The sequence below is a fragment of the Denticeps clupeoides genome, chromosome 14 (assembly GCF_900700375.1).
Source record: "Denticeps clupeoides chromosome 14, fDenClu1.1, whole genome shotgun sequence".
Lineage (NCBI taxonomy): Eukaryota > Metazoa > Chordata > Actinopteri > Clupeiformes > Denticipitidae > Denticeps > Denticeps clupeoides.
Window position 1 is genome coordinate 3,576,716 of NC_041720.1, and position 22,417 is coordinate 3,599,132.

The 22,417-nt window shown below is 47.6% G+C and overlaps 1 protein-coding gene across 1 annotated transcript; it reads right to left on the reverse strand.

Annotated features, from left to right (window-relative positions):
* Positions 1–207: 207 nt before the first annotated feature.
* On the reverse strand, positions 208–21,791 carry slc16a10 (solute carrier family 16 member 10). Its single transcript, XM_028953383.1, has 6 exons — positions 21,400–21,791; positions 11,096–11,240; positions 9,359–9,785; positions 5,410–5,553; positions 5,088–5,316; positions 208–3,061 (listed from the first exon to the last, which is right to left on the reverse strand). Exons 1-6 carry the CDS (start codon positions 21,686–21,688, stop codon positions 2,829–2,831), a joined length of 1,467 nt encoding a protein of 488 aa, XP_028809216.1. The 5' UTR covers positions 21,689–21,791; the 3' UTR covers positions 208–2,828.
* Positions 21,792–22,417: the final 626 nt, after the last annotated feature.

The following is a 22,417-nucleotide window of genomic DNA, read 5'->3' on the forward strand; positions in this document are numbered from 1 at the left end:
TGGTCCTGAAATTTCACGGCAGTCGTAGCTGTATAATACGGCAGAAGAATGTGTCGAAATTATTAATAATTCATTTATTTATTTGGCTTTATTAAACGTCAGCGACTAGCGAGAAACTATAATATGTTGTGTGTTTTCGTCAAAGCATGCAAAATGTATAAAGTTGCTCATTACATACTGCTATAATACAAAAAAAGACCAGTCAAGTCCCAAGAAAATTAGTATCTTTACTCTTTAAAAATACATAGTAAAATGTGTTTTCTGTGTAGTAAATATACAAAATGATTAACTCAAAATCATGCAATTAATTGAAAAAGAAAGAGAAGAAATTATCAGGAAGCACAATTACAACATTAAATTGTTTCATAATCAACAATATACAACTAATATCGTAAACGTATGGTTTATCATAAAAGAGAACTATAGGGTGCATTGCCTTACTTCGTTTGTATGATTTTTACCCCATATTCAATAAAAAGGTTAATGTGTTAGGGTACATTACCTGATCTCAGTCATGCACACATAAATACATTTTCTCCTGAACATGTTGCTCCAGAAATAGATGAATAATGGTTTAATAGTTGCCACTAGATAATTCACAGTAATGCAATAATACTATCAGAAAGAATTTTCCATTCGTTTTCTCTTTTTTTCTGCCTTTGGACCCAATCGTGCACACATCTCTCCTGATTTCTTCTAATATTTAAGAGCAAAACTCTACTTGGTCAGGCATGCTAATACCAATAAAACTGCAAATTTTCTCTAATTGATTACAACTCATAACAAAAAAATACAAAACATAACATTCTTCTTTGGATTGCTGACATTAAGACAAATTTGACAGTTCTCTTGTCAGTGGGAAATGTCAGAAACACTAAATGATATAAAATAATGTGCATTTCATTGATATATGTGAAAACTATCTAGAAATTGAAACTTTATATAAACAGGACAGTAAGACATGAATCACCTAAATTAATTTCATAGCGCAACAATGACAAACAAAAAATATGGACTGGCTAAAGAATGACTGGGTGTGTTCGGAGGGGAAGACGAAGGACAGATGTTGTGTGTTTGTGTGCGTGCTATTCGAATGTGATGCTACAATAAATATTGGTGAGATTGTCAGGCGTCTTATTGCACTGCTCTGCTGTGAAATACACAACAGACACTGATTACATGATACGCACACATCTGGGTGGTCAAGTATTGAAAATGAGATTAATTCAATGGTGTGCATATAAAGAAGAAAAAAAACAAAAAACAGGAATTATGCAAATTGAGGTAGATCGTATCAGGTCTCCTACCAAAAAGAAATCGAGCAAACATAACTGCATTTTGCCATTATTCGGAAAAAATACATCGACTCACATGGCAGAAAAGTAAGAAATACCAGTCTACCAGCATAATTTGAATTCGAAATGTCACCAATGCACACATATGTAGGGAATATTAAATCGTTACAATAACATAAAGCTAACGCACTCAAAAAAATACAACTAATTTTTCCTAGTGTTGACAAGATACCGGCTAACAGCCTTAAAAGGAGCATGTCGTCTGGGGAAATGAAACAAAATACAAAAATACTTTTGGCCTTTTTTTTTTTTTTTTTTTTTTTTTTTAAAGCTCTCTAGTACACTTTTGAGGAATGAAATGTAAATGCAAAACGAGTCAGGGGGGCCAAAAGACACTTTGGTTCCTTGTGGTCCTGGCCTGACATCCTCCCTTACACCATTTAATAAATGCAGCAATTGCTCCAAATTCTCTTCATTACTCCCTTAACGGAACAGAGGTTTCAGGTCAACGTTCCACAAACGCCTAACAATACTCGGCGGTCATTTTCCCTAGGTTCTTATGTACTAAATTCCTGGATTCATCCCATAGTACTTCAGCCAACTACTAAAAAATCAGCAGCAAGATTAAAGAAAGTCACACTTCCGCTTGTGAGATGCTCAGCGCGAAAGCGCTTTCTAGAACTGTGCACGGTTCCTTAAAATGCACATTTAAAGCACTTCTCTGATTTGTGACCACCTCCTCGAGAACCCAATTTCGATACATTCACAATGTTCAAAGCCATATTAAAAATATCTAATAAATAACGTCTGGATTCTGCCCACTATTTCCCAACTCATGAGCAAAAATAATTGCAAAAGACACCATTTCTCTTTGGCTAACAAGGACTACTTTTGGTAAAGCACGTCTTGGAAAACGCATGTGAAAGAATCGAGTAAAACTTCAAAATAAAAGCATTTTTTTAACATTCAGTCAACGTCGAATTTCGTCTTTTGCCCTCTGGGTACAAATGCAAATCTGGACGTATAGATTTTTAGTGTGAAATAATAAATTGTGATCGCATTGCAACGTCACTGGTCTGTTCATGAGCGCATAATAAAACTGTGAAATGTGACTTATGAAATATGATTTGCCATATGAACAAGATTCATTTGTCCCTTGACACGTTTAAATGCACCTTGGTGAAAAATATATTTCCCTTGTTGTAAAAAATAAATCTTCCGAGTTTCCCCCGAGTCCGTTTCCCGCTCCCAGGATGACAGGAGAGCAGGAAGATTGCTGGGAAACCTCGCTGCATAGCTCATGGAGATCACATCCATGTCGACTGTGAACTTCAGCATCGGCCTGATGTGCTTCCCCTGGACGTCTTGACGCGACGGTACAGGCATGAATCCCTAAATATAAAATTTCACAGACAATCCATGCTGTGGAAATCAATCTCCTATCCATGGCATAGACCCTGCAACTGTGTTTCTTTGTGTGTCTGTGTCTGTGTGTGTGTGTGTGTGTGTGTGTTTCCAAAAAAAAAATGCTGCTTAGATGACAGACTCTGAATCTGTGCTTTTCGCAGCTACAGGAGCATCTCCATTGCTGCCCTTCTCCTGATCCACCATCTTGTCTGCGCACTCGCTCTCCGGCTGCCTCTCTTTGGCCTTGCGCTTGGCCTCCACCCACGGGATGATGCACAGGACGGCGCCGCCGATGATGGGAGGGATGCCAGCCAGGTAGAAAGCCACGTCGTAGCTTCCCAGCCGGTCCCTCAGGAAACCTGAGGTGGGACAAAGTGGAGACGACATTTGAACGCGACGCGACGCTTCGGGGCAGCCTGCGGATACGGTTTCAGGTTGATGGGAGGTGCAATGCATTCAAATTGTGCAAATGTACAGAAGTATTTGTGGAAGGCTGGAAGATGCCTCAGAGGATTTGTTTGATTTCTAAGGCAATAAAACATTAAATATGCAAAATCAATACTTCTATTGACAAGCCTTGTGTTCTGTGAGAGATGTGTCATGGTGGATGATACTAGATATGATCTGAATAATTTGCAAAATTTTGAATACCAACGAACTGCCTACAGATGGATTTCCCATTTCTCCATTTCAGTTCGTAAGCATTCTGCTCAGCGTGCAGTAGTTTGTAGACGCTCCCTGATTCGGCTGTGCGGTGCTTCTAGTATTTTTCCCATTAAAATATAGAACCTGCAAATGTGATCTTACTTTGATACAGCAAGCTTTGGTAAGTGTATCACTATGTTAGGGGTAATATACAGAGGTTCAAAAGGTCAAATCAGCGCTGTATGCAAGCAGACACATGACCATTTTAGGACCCAAGGGGTCAAATAAAACAGGCAGTCATGAGCATGTGATATAGGGACAGTGGTGGTTAAAGTCCTGGGTCCTGAAATCTTCAGTGTTGGGGATCTTCCTCCCGGAAAGGACCATTTCACTCCTGAAGCTCTGGGGGGATCACACTCAACATCATTCTCCTCCGCAGTCATGACACGTTGTAACCAGCAGATGGCACCCCGGTTCCTAGACGACCCTCCTAATCATCTCAAGGGGGTTTAGTACATGCTTATGGAGAAAAAGCTCACGGAGGCCTTTATGTGAACATATATGAAGTGAGAGGATAACTATATCATCATTAACATTTGGGATGACCTGATGTTCAGGCCTAGTGGGTAAGGAAGTGGACTCGTAACTGACTTTCATCTTTAGAGAAGACTTAGACTAACTTGTAGCTTTTTTATAGTCTGACTTATGCAAGAAACAGCTCAATTGAGCAAATTCAATGACTGTATTCATAATTGGGGTCCTGGTGAACCAGAGCTGACTACTTCGTTGATGGTAACATGAATAAGGGCGTCTGCCAAATGCCATAAATAAATGGTGTGCTGGCTCATTGTCATTGAGAGTCGCTTTTAATAAAGACTCTTTAAGATGTTTTTCACATACTCTGTACTCCAAACTCCATTGCAGGCTTTTTTGGTAGCTGAGGCACTGCAGCATGTAACATCCTAAGGTGACACCAACTGAATACCTCCTATGGTGACAATGAGTGTCTGGATTCAAGCTGATATCCCTATCTACAGAAACATGGAGGAGGTGCAGCGGACCAGTTTTCCACTTACTTACGATTTGAAATTTGCCGGCGACAACATGCTACGCAAAACATACTTTTAATGCTAATTTCATCCACTGTTAAAGGTCCCCTATTATGAAACAATTTTTTTTTTGCTTTTATATAGAGCTTATTGGTCCCCTAATACTGTATCTGAAGTCTTTTTCCGAAATTCAGCCATGGTGAAGAATTAAAGCCACTTTGATGCAGTTCCACAATGAGATTTCCCAGGATGCACAGTTTCGGTGTCTGTAGCTTTAAATGCTAATGAGGAGGTGAGAGGCGGGACGAGGAGGAGAGCGGCCTATAGAAGCTGATCATCAACACCATTCACCAACCACAATATTTGGCGCAGACAGGAAGTCATGTCGGCATTTTTCCAGAAAAAAATCTAATTAACCCACTGGCTACCCACTGAACGTTGAAGCAGAATGGCCAAAGCACTCATTACAGGAACTCGCATTAATGTTAAATAAAGTGAAATATTCATAATACGGGACCAAATGTAATGTTGTAATAAAATTGTATATATCAGCCTTGATAGCATGTACATATTCAGTTTTTTCTTGTGTGTGTTTTTTATTTTATTTTATTTACTAGTTCTAGCATCCTGTAATCTATTTATGAATAAAAAAAACTAAATTAAAAAAAGTAGAGGGACCGTGCCCCGGTACCTGCAATGGGCGGCCCGACAGTCATGGGGACAGACATCATGCCCAGCAAGAAGCCAATGGCCTGCGAGACGTTCTGAGAGCCCACCAGCTCGAACGCGATGGGGGCCATGATGCAGATGAAGCAGCCGTCGAACAGTCCCATCAGCAGGCAGACAGCGATCAGCCCGCCGAAGATGTTGCACAGAGGGATCATCATGGACATCAGCCCGATCACCAGGAACGACGCCACCTGTGGGATGAGAAGACACCAGGAGGAGACGATGAAGGCTCCCCCTGAGCTGTTCTCAGACAACAGTCAGTATGATCAGGGTCTTGCCGTTACCTGGAGGAACACTTTGTTGACCCCAGGCACATAATCAGCCACCCTGCCAAAGATGAGCCGGCCCACCCCAGAGGTTATGCCGATGCACATCAGCAGGACTTCTTTGTTGGCATCGACGCCAAATCTCTCCTCCACGTGTTTCATCTACACAAAACAGAAAAACCATGGATAATAATACATGCATTTTATATAACATATAATATTAATATACAGTACAGGTCAAAGGTTTGGACACACCTTCTCATTCAATGTGTTTTCTTTATTTTCGTGACCATTTACGTTGGTAGATTCTCACTGAAGGCACCAAAACTATGAATGAACACATGTGGAGTTCTGTACTTAACAAAAAGTGGAGACCTGACCTCCACAGTCACCGGACCTGAACCCAATCCAGATGGTTTGGGGTGAGCTGGACCAACAAGTGCTAAACACCTCTGGGAACTCCTTCAAGACTGTTGGAGAAGCATTTCAGGTGACGACCTCTTGAATCTCATCAAGAGAATGCCAAGAGTGTGCAAATCAGTAACCAGAGCAAAGAAACTAGAATATAAAACATGTTTTCACTTATTTCACCTTTTTTGTTAAGTACAGAACTCCACATGTGTTCATTCATAGTTTTGATGCCTTCAATGAGAATCTACCAACGTAAATGGTCACGATAATAAAGAAATTTTTGGCCTGTACTGTATGTATCACAGTAGCGCTTTACAGAAGACAGGGCGGCTCAGCGCCGGTGTGTCCGTGCAGTTCTGATGGTGTGTGTGTGCCTTGTGCGTTTTCAGCTCTGCAGGGGAAAATACCCATGATTGAGCATCTGCCAGCGGGTAGACATTTTGTGAGTAAGATAAAAAGAAAGCAGGCGGGGCATTACGTCTCAGCACCTCCCCCCACGGCACACCACCAATCCGCTGCCATTAAGGGACTTCCTGTTCGTTCCAGAGGAACTGTACGCCATCCTGCCTCTCGCACCATAAACTCACCACGACACCGGTTTTGAAAAAGCAAAGTCTGCACGCGCACACACAGCTTTTTAAAACGATGGGTGCGTCATTACACAAGGACACACACTCCATTAAGGCAGCACCAGGTCTCTGGTTTCTGCCGTGGCCCATTAACTCCGCCGCGCTCTGGAAAGCTCAACGCCGCGACTCGGCCGCCCCAGAACAGAAAGACCAGACGAGCCTCGAAGGCGAGGACAGCATGTGCAGCAAAGGTCAGAGGTCATCAGAAGTCATGTGAAATTATTACATCAATCGATGAGGCGTCATTGGGCAATTAAAAGGCCCCCCATCATGAAAATGTGACGTTGTGAGATTATTTAACATTAATTCGAGTTCCTCGAGTCTGTCTATGGTCCTGCAGTGGCTAGAAATGGAGATAGGTGTAAAGAGCGCTTCTGAAAAGAGACTAGATTTTGAAGAATCCGATGCAAGAAACATATTTCGAGGAGAAAGTGATGGAGGTTTGCGATGGAGGTGCTCACGACACAAGAGCAAAGGTTGAAAAGCTGTGTGTGGCGAAGAAAAGGCGGAGCCAGGCGCAGGTGAGTTTCACCAAACCTCATTTCTATTTACAGGACAAACAAGCAGGATCGATCTCTGGAACTGGGGAAGTGGCAACGGGAGCAGGGAGGCCAGCCAGCACACCCACCACCAGAACCTGTAACCACGATCTTATCTAGAGACAATACGAACCAAAAAAGCTCAGGCGTTCCAAGCATTGGAGACTTTCAACTTTTTCATAACCCCAAGTGTGTTATTTCATAGTCCCGTGTCTTCTTCAATAATGTAACAAACGCAAGACCCATAAATGAGTAGGTGCAGCCAAACGTTTGACTGGTAGTCGTTCGTCTTAGAGTAAATGCTGATATTCAACAAAATAGGGCCAGCACTGATCTTTACGTCCCTTGCCAGGGGACGTTTGTGACGTGGCAGTATGGGCAGTAAAGAAATAAAAGGTGTGAACTCTGCCTGTGGAAAGGTAGATAACAGCACAGCCTGTGCAGGGGCTTCGGTTTAATGATTCCTGCACCGGACACCTGCGTTCCATGCAAATGACTTCCCAGAGTTCCGCCCGTGCTGAACACACACACACACACACACACACACACAGAAATATCAACCCACAAGTCTTAGGAATTGATGGTCGCCCTGGTCAATTCCCAACAATTTATTCCCTCTCGAGGAATAATTGTGCGTCACCAGCTCCTGGCAGCCGGTCCATGTCATTTACGAATCCCACTCCCCTTCCACACTGAACTACGCCTTTTTATCATTATGGGTACATTTCAACGTCGTCAACGTCTTCTTGTATTTACTGTTGGTGTTCCCGCGGCGATACATCTGACCAGTTGGCAGAGAAAAAGTTATTGCATGATTTGAAGAGACGCTTTTTGGTTCGATTCAATTGTTCAATTGTTCGACTGATTTGGACCAAAGCAAACCTTAAATGTAAAATTGAGTTTTCATGTATAACATGCTTATATTTGTATCACTACAGTTTTGTCCATATCTGTTCGGAGAAGCGAACTTTGGTAAGACCATAACCTCCACTTCACACACTGACCTCACTGCCTAATTATCAAGGCTTTCCTCCGATGGACTACGCCAGGTTGAGGCCTGAACTGAGCTGCAATGCACCCGTAGCTTCACCGACCTGGGCTCTGGTTGCTTTCGAGCTCATAATGGAGGTCAGTAGGCCACCAAACTCCACGGAGCGCCGGAGCAGCTGACAGGCTGCGAAGACGTGTTGGATCAACACAAGAGAGGCGTCCCGAAGAGAAACCGAGCCGCGCCAATAACAGAGCAGACACGTCCAAACAAACCGCGACTTCCTGGGCCACACCACAGGACCACCCCACCTTCAACCCAGCAAAAAGCTGCTGTGGGTTAACACAATACGACAAAAACAAGATATGTTTTACAAGAAATGTTACAGAATACTGAAATAATATGGACATTCATGTTGCTGAGTCTGATAATTCCATTTTTCTGCTGCATGGCCGACTACATAACATCTAATCAGGCCCTTGCAATATACAAAATATTTGCTGTCTGTCGGAATGTTTTATCTCCAGCTGTTTGTCATTTTTTAACTTTGAACTGAAACTGTAATATAACAGTTATGAAATAATTGAATAGTACAACATTTTGTGCTTCATAGCAACCAATTGTATTGATATTTATTGCTTAATAATAATCACAATGGTAACATCAATTTAAAAGAATAAGGAATTTCTTAAAAAACAAGAAACTGAGTACACTGGAAAAAACAACACACAGTAATAAAACAATTAATAGAAATGGCCATAAAATGGTAATCTTGCCCCACACAACGCGAGATAACATCCATCCTTTACTGCCTGCTGTTTATTGCGTAGCTCTACAACTGTCTCCTGATTGGTTAATGCATGAATAATAAAGTTCAGAGTTCAGAATTCTGTTTTTGTAACTTCCGCCAATCAGCATGCAGTCGTTTCCAACAAGAGTTAAAGCTGTAAACACATACGATAAAATAATATAGCTATTGTATTAAGTTATATTATATCACATTACATATTTTGTAGCTACAGAAAGGAGGGGTAAGGGGATCATTTCAAGGCTCCAAGGGTCCATGACCTCCAGTGACCCCTTGTCACATGGTGCTGTAAGGACACCGATGGCACATCAGACAAGTCACACGCCAGCCAGTGTGTCTGTCAGGACTGCATCACTCACTAAACGTCACTTTCTTTCTCACACGCAGCACCCACTCGTCTACTGTTACACCCCTGAGATCCTTCCTCACGCTGCTCCGGCGGACAAACAGCGCCCACCCCAGGATCGATTTCATGGGACACAGCAGACCTTTGGAATCACCTGGAGCTCGGATACAGCTATGGATTTCACCGACCCTGAGAAAGGACTGAAACGCGATCGCTGACGAGAAGCATAAACAGGATGAGACTCACCAGGTGGACGTAAGGCACGAAGTATCCATAGAGCGCAGCCGGTATGCCGAACGCCCAGATCCGGTAGCCCATGGACTTCCAGATCTTGATGTTGAACACCTGGCTCATGGGCGGGCAGCTGCGGCCAGGCTTGCTGCTGAGGGGCCGGGGCAGCAGGGGCTTGTAGGTGAAGCCGGCCAGCATGAGGATGAACATGAGGATGCTGAGGACGCGCAGGGTGTTGTGGAGGCCCACCTTGTCCAGCAGGCCGGACAGCAGGAACGGCAGGGTGACGGTGAAGATGCTGCTGCCTGCCGTCACGATGCCGTTGACCAGGCCCAGGCGCTTCTTGAAGTAATGGCCCAGGATAACCAGGCTCGGCTGGTAGGCGAAGGAGCAACCGCAGGCAAAGACGATGCCATAGGTGAAGTAGAGAGGACCCAGGGACCTACAGAATAAATTGGCTCTTATAGATCACAGTGAAGAAGCACTGAATACAAACAGACCCTAAACCGACCCCCCCGGGGAGGGTAACAAAGCATCTGCCAACAAAAGTGCTTCTCTTTAGTTCTTTACCATTTCAAATCTGCATAAGCCCGGGGCTTGGCTTTATGAGGGGGCTGCCGTGAAGGCAGCCTAATCCTGGAGAAACCGATCCGGAGCTGCTGGTCTCAGGCTGTTTCACACTCAGCATTAACATGCATCTTGGGGGGATCAGAGTGCGTGTTCTCATTTGATCTCAACCCCCAAACGTGGTTTTTGGACACGAACGTGCCCTCAGTGTGGTCAGGCCTGTGCATGTCCACTCCAGATCAGATCGCTGGAATTTTAATTCCATGTTTCGACAGGGTCTTTTTGGGCAAGTTGTGACAAACCTTTGAGCCTTCATCCTGCCACATGCAGTACAGTCCAAAAGTTTGGACACACCTTCTCATTCAATGTGTTTTCTTTCATTTCATGACCATTTACATTGGTAGATTCTCACTGAAGGCATCAGAACTATGAATGAACACATGTGGAGTCATGGACTTAAAAAAAAAAGGTGAAATAGCTGAAAACATGTTTAATATTCTAGTTTTTTTGCTCTGATTACTGCTTTACACACTTTTGGCATTCTCTGGATGAGCTTCAAGAGGTCGTCACCTGAAATGCTTCTCCAACAGTCTTGAAGGAGTTCCCAGAGGTGTTTGGCACTTGTTGGTCCAGCTCACCCCAAACCATCTGGATTGGGTTCAGGTCCAGTGACTGTGGAGGCCAGGTCTCCACTTTTTGTTAAGTACTTAACTTCACATGTGTTCATTCATAGTTTTGATGCCTTCAGTGAGAATCTACCAACGTAAATGGTCATGAAAGTAAAGAAAACACATTGAATGAGAAGGTGTGTTTGGCCTGTACTGTACATCAGTAGGTCAATAGGTGAATGGAAAGCATTCAATCTGGTTCACGTCACCAAATTAGATCATGCATGTACATTTATGGCATTTAGCAAACTCACTTATCCAGAGCACCCTACAATCAGTGGTTACAGGGACAGTCCCCCCCTGGAGACACTCGGGGTTAAGTGTCTCACTCAGGGACATAATGGTAGTAAGTGGGGTTTGAACCTGGGAATGTGGGGTCATCTGGTTCAGAGGTGAGTGTCTAATCCACTAGGCTACAACCACCCTGCCAACCTGCCCCTTTTCCTAGTGCTGAAGTAAAGAAACTCAACTGGCCAATGTGGCCTGAACGTCGATGAAAAAAACTAGACATGCTTACTTCACAAAGGAGCTGGCCAGCAGTCCAACCAGCCCGACGGCGGCCCCGCCCACCGCCGTCACGCGGCAGCCCAGCAGGTCGGTGAACACGCTGACAATGGGTGAGCAGAAGAAGATCATGCCCATGGACAGCGAGCCGACCCAGGCTGCAGGCAGAGGGAGAAACAAGGAGAAGTTAGAGAAAGCTTCTGAAATTCACGCAGAAACGTTCGAAGAGCAGGCGAAATAGTGGACCTCGGTCGAGTTTACGTGAATGAGTTCGTGCTTGTTTGCTTTTCCCGGCGGCCCTTCCTCTAGTGTACACAGCGCGCTGCGAGTCTTAAAGGTGTAAAGGCCGAGCTGTCTCAACGTGCAAGAGGCACCAGGGCCAACAAGGGTCATGATCAGGTCATTAACAGGAAGTGAATTTTCAGACAGGCCTGAAGGCGTAAAAGTTACTATAAGTGTTATATAACTTATATAACTTATTGATGGTCGCCCTATATAAGTATAAGTTTACGTATAAGTATAAGTTTACGCTGCTACTACAGCCACACTGACACCAACTGCTGCTGAAAAATGTCCAATTGTGTCTGATGCGAAAAATGGCAAAAACCTGAATTTTGCAAACTGACGCTGAAAAGCTTTGCGCATGACGCCAAGCCATTTGGCAACAGTTAAACAAGCTCAAAAGGTTTTACGTCTCGTGTTAGCAAAACGTTAATGAATTATTCTGATATAAAACCCACAGACCTCATTCTTACCACATTTCTGAAATACCGTTTTTACTGATAATTTCCCCAGGCAACGTGTTAAAATATGTGAACAAACAGCACTCAAAATGTCACCAGGGTCACCGTGTCTGTACAAAAAAAAAAGTCCACTTTTCTTATTAGCTTATGTGTACAATTAGACCTCTCAAAAAGATCGTAATAAAATTCAGGCTGATCACCACGATCAGCTTTGGTCGTATGTACTCGGCCACGAATTCTCCTGTGGCCATACGTTCACGCATACACGTCCCGTGCCATCAAGGCTGGATACTTTTGTTGGTAAGGTAAAAATTATTACCCTCGTCGCCCAGCCCCACACGTCAAGTGACGGGGCTTTTTATTGACTGGTGTTACACACGGTATAGAATCACACCATTGCGACAACAAGAAGAAAGAAAAAAAAAATCGGAAAGAATTTTTGCCTCCTATGGACACGTTGTGCCGAACAAAGGTGGAAAAGAAGAAGAGGATTTAAAGGGGAAAAAAAATTGCTGAATTTCCATACGACAAAGGCAAAACATTCCTGAATCTCGGCCAAGAGGCTTAGCATTTCCATACTTCGTTTTTCTAAGGCATAAATCACAAGTGCCTCCAGTCAGAAGGGCCTAATTGACCAGCAATAAGGGCGGAACGTCAGCAGTCGAAATGAAACAGAGCCGAGACGACTTTATCGTACGGACAGATGAAAAGGAATAAAAGGTGGGGAAAGGAGGGCAAGAACGCGCACTGCCAGACAACGTACAAGGGTCGAGGGGAGACCTTTGGCCACCAAAAAAGAAAAAAGGAACCGACGGAGTTGCTGGTTGAGGAACACGTGAGCACGTGTTTTCCGCTGGAGGCCGAGGGAACCTCGCATGCGGCTTCGCGTCCGCACTTTTTCCCCTTGGTTCAGCAGATTCGCCTGTCGGGAGCGAATCATCTCTGCCGGACGGGGCCGGGCGCCGCGTGGCATTCCAGGCATCTGGCGTCCTTGTGGCACAACGCGAAGTGCCACGCACCTGCCACCTTCCCGGCGCCTCGACAGCAGAGTGCCGGACGGTTGTTTTTCCTCGCGCCCCACTCCCCGTTCGGGGTCCCATTGTTATCACGCGAGCCCCGTTGCCGGGTACGAGTCCCTGTAAACAACTGAGAGAGGAAATAACCGTGGCGGAAGGAGCCAGGAGTAAATCAGAGGCCGGTGACACACTGAGAGCTGAGCGCGTGGGAAACCTCCCGGCGACAAACATCCTACAGGTCGCTGGCGCCCCGCAGCATAGACATAGCGGAATCCATAGTGGCTTATCAAAGGACTGCGCCGGTGACCCCCCAGACCGCCGGATATTACTGTCGGCCCTCGGCCCGCAAATGGCCCGAAAATGCAATTTAGAGCCGCCGCCCGCCCCTGCGACGGACCCCCGTGTGGCCCTGCGGGGCAGGACTGTCGGTGACAGCCCGGGCTGAGCCTCTCAACGCGTGACCCAGAGTCCCCCCAGCCCGAACCCAATAACCTCAGTCTGCAGTCAGACTCCGCTGTCGCTCGAAATCACGTCAACCTCCAGGCCCGCGGTGCAGGAGGCCAAGGAGGGGGGGGCGGATCCACTTTCACATTAATATTCATATTTCATATTCATAAACTACACACATAATCACGTACATGTTTTAACGGTCATTAGCCAGCGCTGTGTTGCAAGTCACTTCCTGTCAGACGTATCCTAGTGGGTAACACACTCGCCAGAAGATCCAGGTTCAAATCCCGCTTACTACCATTGTGTCCCTGAGCAAGACACTTAACCCTGAGTGTCCCCAGGGGGGGACTGTCCCTGCAACTACTGGTTGTAAGTCGCTCTGGATAAGGGCGTCTGGTAAATGCTGTAAATGTAAATGTGAACCCGGCTCTGTACCCGTCAGTGTGGTAATCCTGTACTCTTGTCATCACAGCAGACGACCGTACGCATGGCTTGTGATCGTTACGGTCGGTGCTGGATCATAAAAACACACACGGAAGTGCAGAAAACCAGCTTGAGAGCACGTGAGGAAGAAGCGAGTTTCGTGTTACGTCAGTTCTGCCACATTGAGAGGAAGTGCACGTTGTATTTTTACTAAGCAGAAGTCATTTACTTGGGTGGGCACGAGCTCTGTTCTCTTCCCCGAAGTTGGTGCCGCGCTAGGACGTGATTGTGAAACACTGCGGCACAGCACACGGTGCACACAGTGAAATGTGTCCTCTGCATTTAACCATCACCCATAGTGAGAAGTGGGCAGCCATGACAGGCGCCCGGGGAGCAGTGTGTGGGGACGGTGCTTTGCTCAGTGGCCCCTTGGCGGATCGGGATTCGAACCGGCAACCCTCTGATTACGGGGCCGCTTCCTTAACCGCTAGGCCTCCACTGCCCCGTTGCTCATTGTGTTATCTCATTGTAAACAAGGGCTGAACTGAAACAAATGCAAGCAATCTATCACATCAAGTGTCAATGCTAAAATATTAGGTGTGATGGATTAATTACATTTTTCTAAGTTTAGCCGTGTTTCCTTTTTTCAGTATGTAGTCACAGTTTACACGAAATCTACCAGTAAGATTTCCACTGGACTTGGTAGACACGTATAGATTGGACCACGAAAAGAACCAATTAAATGTTGGAGAAGATTCATTTTGCCAAGTACAGGCGCAAATTGCTGTTTCACTTTCACAAAGACCGCCGCGACAGGCCTGTATGTGACTCCACGTGGAAATTCATTATCGTGGCCACAAATTCTCAAGGGTTCACACACGCAGCGAGACAAACTTCATATGGAAAGCGGTCATCTGGTGTCACGCGTCACCCGAACTCAAAATTCTAATAGTTACATGTCTGGTGGGAGGGGCGCGCATACCTTAGGAATTTGTGCACCTTGCGCTAACGCCGAAAAGTGTCCCACTCTTCCGGAAAAACCAGTCACGTCTTGCCCTTTGGAACTGTACACACTGATCAGAGATACAGGCGCGTAGACACTGGGGTTGGGAAAAGTGTCAACACTGTGGTATGAATCCGTGACAATGTCCCGAGGAAGCGACTCATTAGTTCCACTGCTATGACGTAAGACCCCGTGCGGCTACCCTCGTAGGTTAATCATGGGCCTTTTACTCGGTCTCTTGGTCAAGCTCGTCATTCGTAGTCAGTGAGCTGGACACTAATTAGTCCGCGTCGAGCGGGAGCGGGGAGTTCCGTCTCGTTTTACATTCGCGGCCTTTGCCGCTGGCGCGCCGACCTCCCCCGCCGCCGCTCGGGGGCCCGCTGGCAGCCGAGCTTGATCTTGTGAGGCTGGGCTGCTGTGCGCTGACAAACTGGCCCCCGTCCAGACCCCCGTGGTGAACACAGGCCACTCGGCGGTCTCGTGCCGGACGGGGGGGACAGGGTTCTCCGGGTGTCCAAATTGTAATCGTAATTGGCTACACAGGACCATTTCTGAACAGGCAACCCCCACGCCCGACGGCTCGGTGGGGCCGAGTATTAGCAAGAGGCCTGAAATCTTGCCAGCACCATGGACTCGGCAACCCCACCATTCCACAAATAATTGGGTTTTTTTTTTCTTCTTCTTTCCCTGTTTAATCTCCCCGGACCCGCCTGGGGTTCTTCTGCTCCACATCTGGCCATCAGACACAAGTCAACCCCTCGGTTTGGCACCCTCACAGCTGGGAGGCATTATGGGGGCGGGATCTGGCCATAGGACGACGCGGAGGGAGGGTCCAGTCGGCGGGAAGCTCCACAAATCATCCGAAGCTCGGGACACGAGAGTCGGGTTTATGGCCAGAGCCCGGCTTCAGGAAGGTCTCCCGCCGCGCCTGGTACCGGGACATTAGTGGCAGATCCTGCATGAGTCAGATCTTCGATTTGACAGGGGGCCAAGGCAACACCTCCAACTCGCTGCCAAGAAAAATGTCTGCAGGGTGCATTATGCCGCCGTTTCCCATCACAAGGCCGCAACACGCCACCGCTGCGGCTTCGCCTGCATCCTGCAAGCCATCAATTTGATGAACTGTAGTGTACCGACGTCTCTCAAGGTCGCGGGGAAGCCTTCATCTAGACTCTTCTCTGTCCTGGTGGAATGAATTTCCACTAGATGCCAGATCTGCCGAGTCACTTTCCTTTTTAGGAAATACTTGGATTAAAGAGGCCTAATCGAATTATTTTAATCTAGCGATTAATCTAATCTGTCCCTAGTTAACCAAATGAGGGATTTTCGCTCGAGATAAGAGTGTCTGTCAAATGGTCTAGAATAGCACATTTTGCCGCAATCACGCAGCCCTCACGCGGCCCTACGGTACCGAAACCCGCTGAGTCTGAAAAAGCCTCGAGCCCCGTCCGTCACGGCACGTCTGGCGAGTCGCGCAAATGACACCGGGCAAGGGGCGGTGTGCGCGGGGGCCCCCGCGATTGGGGGATCGCTCGGCTCCTTGGCCGCCTCCTCCCAGGCCGCTCCCTGTGGCCCCTCCCTCGCGCTGCAGTGCTCCTGCATGACGCGGCGGTTCGCTGCGCGCTGCCAGCGCCGTGTCTTAGTGGAACGAATATGCTTTAAAAAATGCTCCTGTTACTGTTCCTGCACCGGCGAAATGGCTATTCATGGACAACCATGTCGCTTGGTAGGCCCTGAAAAGCGTTTTACCTAAAAGAATAGTTCCAATCCACGTCCCCTCCATTATTCAAGACTTGTGCACTGTGCAAAAACAACAGCGAGAGGAACGTTCGGTCTTATCCGGAGAGGACGGGCCTCTTCAGTTACCGGTGTGGTTATCGAATTAGAGCGTTGCAGCGAAAAGCCGCATGCACACCGGCCCTTTCCAGATAAGACTTGACACCCACACGACAACCCCGTTTTGCACGAGCATCGCCACAGCAGGCTCGTCGTGAAAACAGGGCCCCTTTCTCCGGCTGTGAATTTCACCCCCGAAGGCCGCTGGGGACCCCTTCCTCGTTTTTATTTTCCCCCCATCGCCCACCCCTTCCCGAGCCATCTGCCAAGGCCACGGAATCGCCTTGACTTTATTCAGTGTGTGTCCAGTTCCACCCATTCCATTCGGTGAGGGTGGAGGTCTCTTTTCACTAAAACTACTGTACTATTTGCATAAATGGTTGATGGGAAATGTAATTTACCGTAAACATTGTTTTTTCCACTGCTTTTCGACCAAATGATTAACTGCGGCCTCGACGTCACTGTGGAAATGACAACTTTGCCTTCAGGCAGAATTTTGCAATCACTAAACCCCATACATTGGTGGCCGTGGCAATGTTCTAACGTAACGTTTTCCGTTTTAACAGTCAGATTCTGACAGCTGAAGACGGTACAGCTGAAAGGGCTACGCCTCAAAAGTTCAGGGTTCAAAGTTCAAAAATTAACCCCTTAAAGAATCATAAATGGTCCTTGATAAGTTAAAATAATGATGTAGTTGAACCCATGTTCCCAATAATGATGTAGTTGAAGTGCTGATGCACCAGAAACTGCACCAGTGTGAATTTTCCTCTTCTTCTTTTTTAATGTTTTTTTAAGTGCAACTGTTCTCAGCAATACTACCATAATGGAATTTGGTTGGCCATTTTTCCGTTCTAGCCTGGTATTTTTGCCCCACGTACGTTTTCTTTCGCCGCATCTCGTGGCCCCTTTAGGTTTAATGAACATCCTGCTACCGCCTGACAGCGGTTTATGATTTTCAGGGGTTCTAAACCCGGTCCTGGAGGCCCGCCTAGCAGAACCATCATTAACAACCTAACGGCGAATGTAGCGGCTTGGAACGAAGGGGTCCTGGATGGCAAGCGACGAACAGAGTTTACCTTCGTCTTAATCAGATGCATGTCATTCATGCAACACTGTACATTTACGGTCAATTTCTCTCTGGTTTTATTAGCACTATAAACCCGTCCTATTTTCCGCGTGTGTTTATAATCCTCACATGTTACTGAATATGGGGAGATGTTGACAACACAGAGTCATGCTTACAGCCCTGCAGTTTCCAGCGCGTGTGTGTGTATGTGTGTGTGTGTTTACCCACTCTTTTATCTCCTGACAACCTTCACCTCAACTCCGTGTCAAACTAACATGCGGTATGGATTAAATGCACCATTAACTATTAACCGCTGTCTGCTTTCAGGTCCATCAACTTTTTTCCGTTTTTTTTCTTTTTTTTGCCCAGCTGCCGTTTCTCCACGTTTCTGTTCCCAGGGAAACATTGAACCTGGGTCTTCTGGTTGATAGGCGAGTGTGTTACCCACTAGGCTACTACCACCCTAATAATAAAGCAGACACAGCGATGGACTAACGGTCTTAAAAGCTTTAAATCTGAAAATTCTGCAGTTGAATGTGATTACCACGCCCCTGTGGCTTTCTGGCAGAACCACAGCACCACATCTAGGACGATCGGCTGCTGTTTTTTATATAGTCCCGAAACCATTGCTCAGTTCTCTGGCCAGCCGGAGATATTATAACCATGATATTACATTATTCAAATTCAAACTTTATTCATAACATACATAGTCATACACGGTATGATATGCAGTGAAATGCTTTGGCGACTGCTACAGACCACAGTATTGCAAATATTGCAAGTATACAATCGATTACCAATATGCAAATATTGCAAACATAACCAAATATTACACTTTTATATCTTTACCATAAAACATAAAATATGTGTAACAGATTAGCACTGGGCCAATAGGAGAATATTTTTGTGCTATTGAAGCGTTTATGACCATCAGGCACCAGTTTGTGGATGAGGACGAAAATGAGAGATTTTAAGACAACTGACCGCGTGTTGCGTCATCTCGGACTTTGACAACGCGCACGTGTGCGACGTCGACAAACTGGGTCACATGCAGTGCAAACGGGGGACACGGGCGGTGCAAGAACAACGTTTAACCAAAAAAACATGCAGGCAGCAGTGAGACAGACCGGTGAAATGAATAATAAATGTGCAAAGTTAAATAGTGCGAATACTGCTGTGCAAAATGGAACAGCGCAGGCCCACAAGCAGGTAAACTTGCCACGAGGGCTGAGGACACGGACGCCGCCCCAACATCCGAGCCTGTGATTGGCCGATGAGCCTTCTGACCGTTTGGCCCCACTTTCATTATTGTTGGCAGCACACGGGCACGTTCTGCACCTGGGAGATAACGGCGCGTCACATGAAAAGTGCTGGGGCCCTGTAATCAGAAGGTTGCCGGTTCGAATCCCCACATGCTGCTCCCCGGGCGCCTGTCATGCTCACCAAGGGTGATGGTTAAAAGCAGAGGACACATTTTACTGTGTGCACCGTGTGCTGTGCTGCTGTGTATCACAGTGACAATCACTTCACTTTATTATTATTATTATTATTATTATTAATGTGTATCAGTTCACAGCAGAACGCCCTCAGGACCCCACGTGCTCTGCGCTTGAACTCATCCACCCTCCATTGGCTGCTGCTCGCCACGCGGCCGTGGCTTAGATGGACAAGAGGAGCTTGACTGAACCCCAATGGTCAGGTCACGCAAGCATCAGCCGGATTCATCAGATTAGGTTGTGACCCAGAAGGGATTTTATGAATCGCCGGCTTCGGTAAAGAAAACAGTGGAAAAAATACGAAGAAACACCAAACAAAACACACAAAATCCCTCTTTTTTTTTTTTGATAAGTCGCGGACATGAATAAAGATATACAGATATAGCAGAACTATTACATATTGTTATAAACGGCATCACTCATCCTGAATAAAACAGTAATAAAATATATATGTTCATGAAAAATTGCACCCGGCCCACCATTTACCAGACGCCCTTATCCAGAGCGACTTACAATCAGTAGTTACAGGGACAGTCCCCCCCTGGAGACACTCAGGGTTAAGTGTCTTGCTCAGGGACACGATGGTAGTAAGTGGGATTTGAACCTGGGTCTTCTGGTTCATAGGGGAGTGTGTCACCCGCCAGGCCACTTCCACCACATTTCTCCTGCGCGTATACAACGTGGACGTGCTTGCAGCGGGCATGACCGACCCGCCCGCCGGGTGCAAGGTCTGGATAATAAATAGAGGGCGCCCCGCGGCGTACGTGGTCCACTTACTAACGAGGAGTGGACTCAGTATGAACAATGACGTTAAAATGGTTCAAGGATTATTATTCTTGGCTGGGCAAAAGTCAGAGGCGCACAAGAAGACGCTTTGAGGAACAGTTATTGTCTTAAAGTGCCAATTTGATTCATGTTAGATCATCCGATTTAATTACATTCGTGCTGAGTGTGACTTTGTGGATCTGAAGCCATCACCTCAGGCAATTATTTCTAATTCACCACTTCGTGCCATATCCCTGTGACTCCGCCCCCCGGCCCAAGCACCCACGCACTGCGGGAAACTCTGACCTCTCCGCCTCGGCAGCCATGGAAGGGGCGGAAGCGGACCCCACTGCCCACCAAGGGTGGCGGTTAAACGCCGAGGGCGGGGTTTCGCTGTGTCACCGCGTGCTGTGCTTGCCGTTCTTCACAATGGTCCCAGGTTCGAACCCCACTTACTACCACTGTGTCCATGAGCAAGACACTTATCCCCGAGTGTCTCCAGGTGGACTGTCCCTGTCACTCTGGATAAGGGCGTAAATTCGCAGAACGTTACGTACCCGTAACCCCCCCCCCCCCCCCCCCCCCCAGTCCAGAAGCTTTATTTAACAGGCTGTGCCTTGGGCGGGCTTGGGTTTCCTCGAGGGCATGACCTTTGACAGCAGCTGGGACTGATAGTGGGCTGGTGTAGACGTGCCAGCTGGACCCAGGCGCTGCTAATGCAATCGTCACGGCTCGTTTTAGATGCGACGCCCGGGACCCCCGTGGCGGGGGGCAAAACAGACGGCAACCGGCGCAACACACTTTCAGAGGGGGGCACGTCCATGCCAGGCAGGACGGAAGGGCTCCTCTGTTCAGAGAAATAAATTCTTCCTGCACTGCGGCTGGTCCGTTCCCTTGACCCGGACGTACAAGGTCTTTTTGGGAAAATAAAACGTCCGGGCCAAATTCGGTTCATTAAGAGAGTCGGGAGGGTCAGGGGTCAGCAGGTCGAGCTCTTCTGATAAAGAGCCTCGGAGTTTTTGAGGTATGTAGTGACACCCTGGGTATACATGTCTCTACCCGCCGGGTAGGTGGTGAGCAAAACCCCCCCCCAATTCACACACCTTCGTCCTTATCTGAACAAAATCGTTTTCACCAAGGGGTGAAAAGGTCAATTCTCGTCAGTCGCCTCCCAGCCAGGCAGCGTGGCGCCTCGTTAAAATACAGGGCCGTAAATGAATAAGAAAAGGTTTTTTTTCAGCCCCCCCCAGCCCCCATCTGGCAACCCATATTAAAGAGGGGTGCGCTTTCATGATGCCGCATGCCGTGACGTCACGAACGAGGCGACAAAGTTGCAGGACGCGCAGCGGAAGCGCGGAGTGTGGCTTCGCTGGGGTTTGGCTGTCAGCTGCGTCCCCGCCACGCCACACCACCCCGGGGGACCCCGCGGGCGGCCCGGTGACCCCCAGGAGCCCGACGCAACGTGCGCTTCCGCGCGCGCACCGCGCACATGGCGCCGCCGCGGACGAGCGACACTCACCGGTCTTGAAGCGCAGGTCCTCGTCGTGCTCGGAGCCGAACTCCTTCAGCAGCGACACGAACAGGATGCCGAAGGCGTTCTGGATGCCGAACACCGAGCCGTTGCACCACATCGCCGCCAGCATGACGACCCAGCCCCATCCGCCCTCGGGCGGCTCGGCGCCCTGCTCGGCGGCCGGGGACGCCTTCTCCGGGACGGCCGCGCCGGCGTTCAGGGGCTTCGCCTCCGACTTGGCTTCTGCCTGCCCCGCCACGGTGTCGTCGGCGGCGCCGGTGTCGCCTTCCGTCATTATGTCGCCGCCAGGTATCTCTAACGCGAACGGGAGCTGCTGCGGGTCCCCTCGCCGTCCCCAGATGTCAGCGCCGCACGGTGCCACACGGTATAAATGGGTACGCGGGAGTGGGCGGGGCTTGGCAACACGTCGCGGTTACGCACGCTGATTGGACGGCGGCGCCTTTAAAAAAAAAAAAACACACGCACGAAACATCTGGCCGCGAGAGAAAACGTGCGGGACGCGGACATTTTCCCCGTAAACATCATTATTCCTCACTCGGATCTACAGTACAGGCCAAACGTTTGGAGACTCCTTCTCTTTCTTTATTTCCATGACCATGTACGTCGGTAGATTCTCACTGAAGGCACCAAAACTATGAATGAACACATGTGGAGTTCTGTACTTAACAAAAAGTGGAGACCTGGCCTCCACAGTCACCGGACCTGAACCCAATCCAGATGGTTTGGGGTGAGCTGGACCAACATGTGCTAAACACCTCTGGGAACTCCTTCAAGACAGTGGTGGGGCAGTGGTGGCGTAGCGGTTAAGGAAGCGGCCCCATAATCAGAAGGTTGCCACTGAGGTGCCACTGAGCAAAGCACCATCCCCACACACTGCTCCCCTGGCGCCTGTCATGGCTGCCCACTGCTCACTCAGGGTGATGGGTTAAATGCAGAGGACAAATTTCACTGTGTGCACCGTGTGCTGTGCTGCTGTGTATCACATGTGACAATCACTTCACTT

Excerpts from the sequence above, each read along its gene's own strand:
- slc16a10 (XM_028953383.1), bottom strand. The coding sequence starts at position 21,688 with ATGACGGAAGGCGACACCGGCGCCGCCGACGACACCGTGGCGGGGCAG. Across the intron at positions 9,786-11,095 it reads CTGGCCAGCTCCTTTGTGAA|GTCCCTGGGTCCTCTCTACT; the intron begins GTAAGCATGTCT and ends TTTATTCTGTAG. Across the intron at positions 3,062-5,087 it reads TGTCGGGCCGCCCATTGCAG|GTTTCCTGAGGGACCGGCTG; the intron begins GTACCGGGGCAC and ends GTCCCACCTCAG.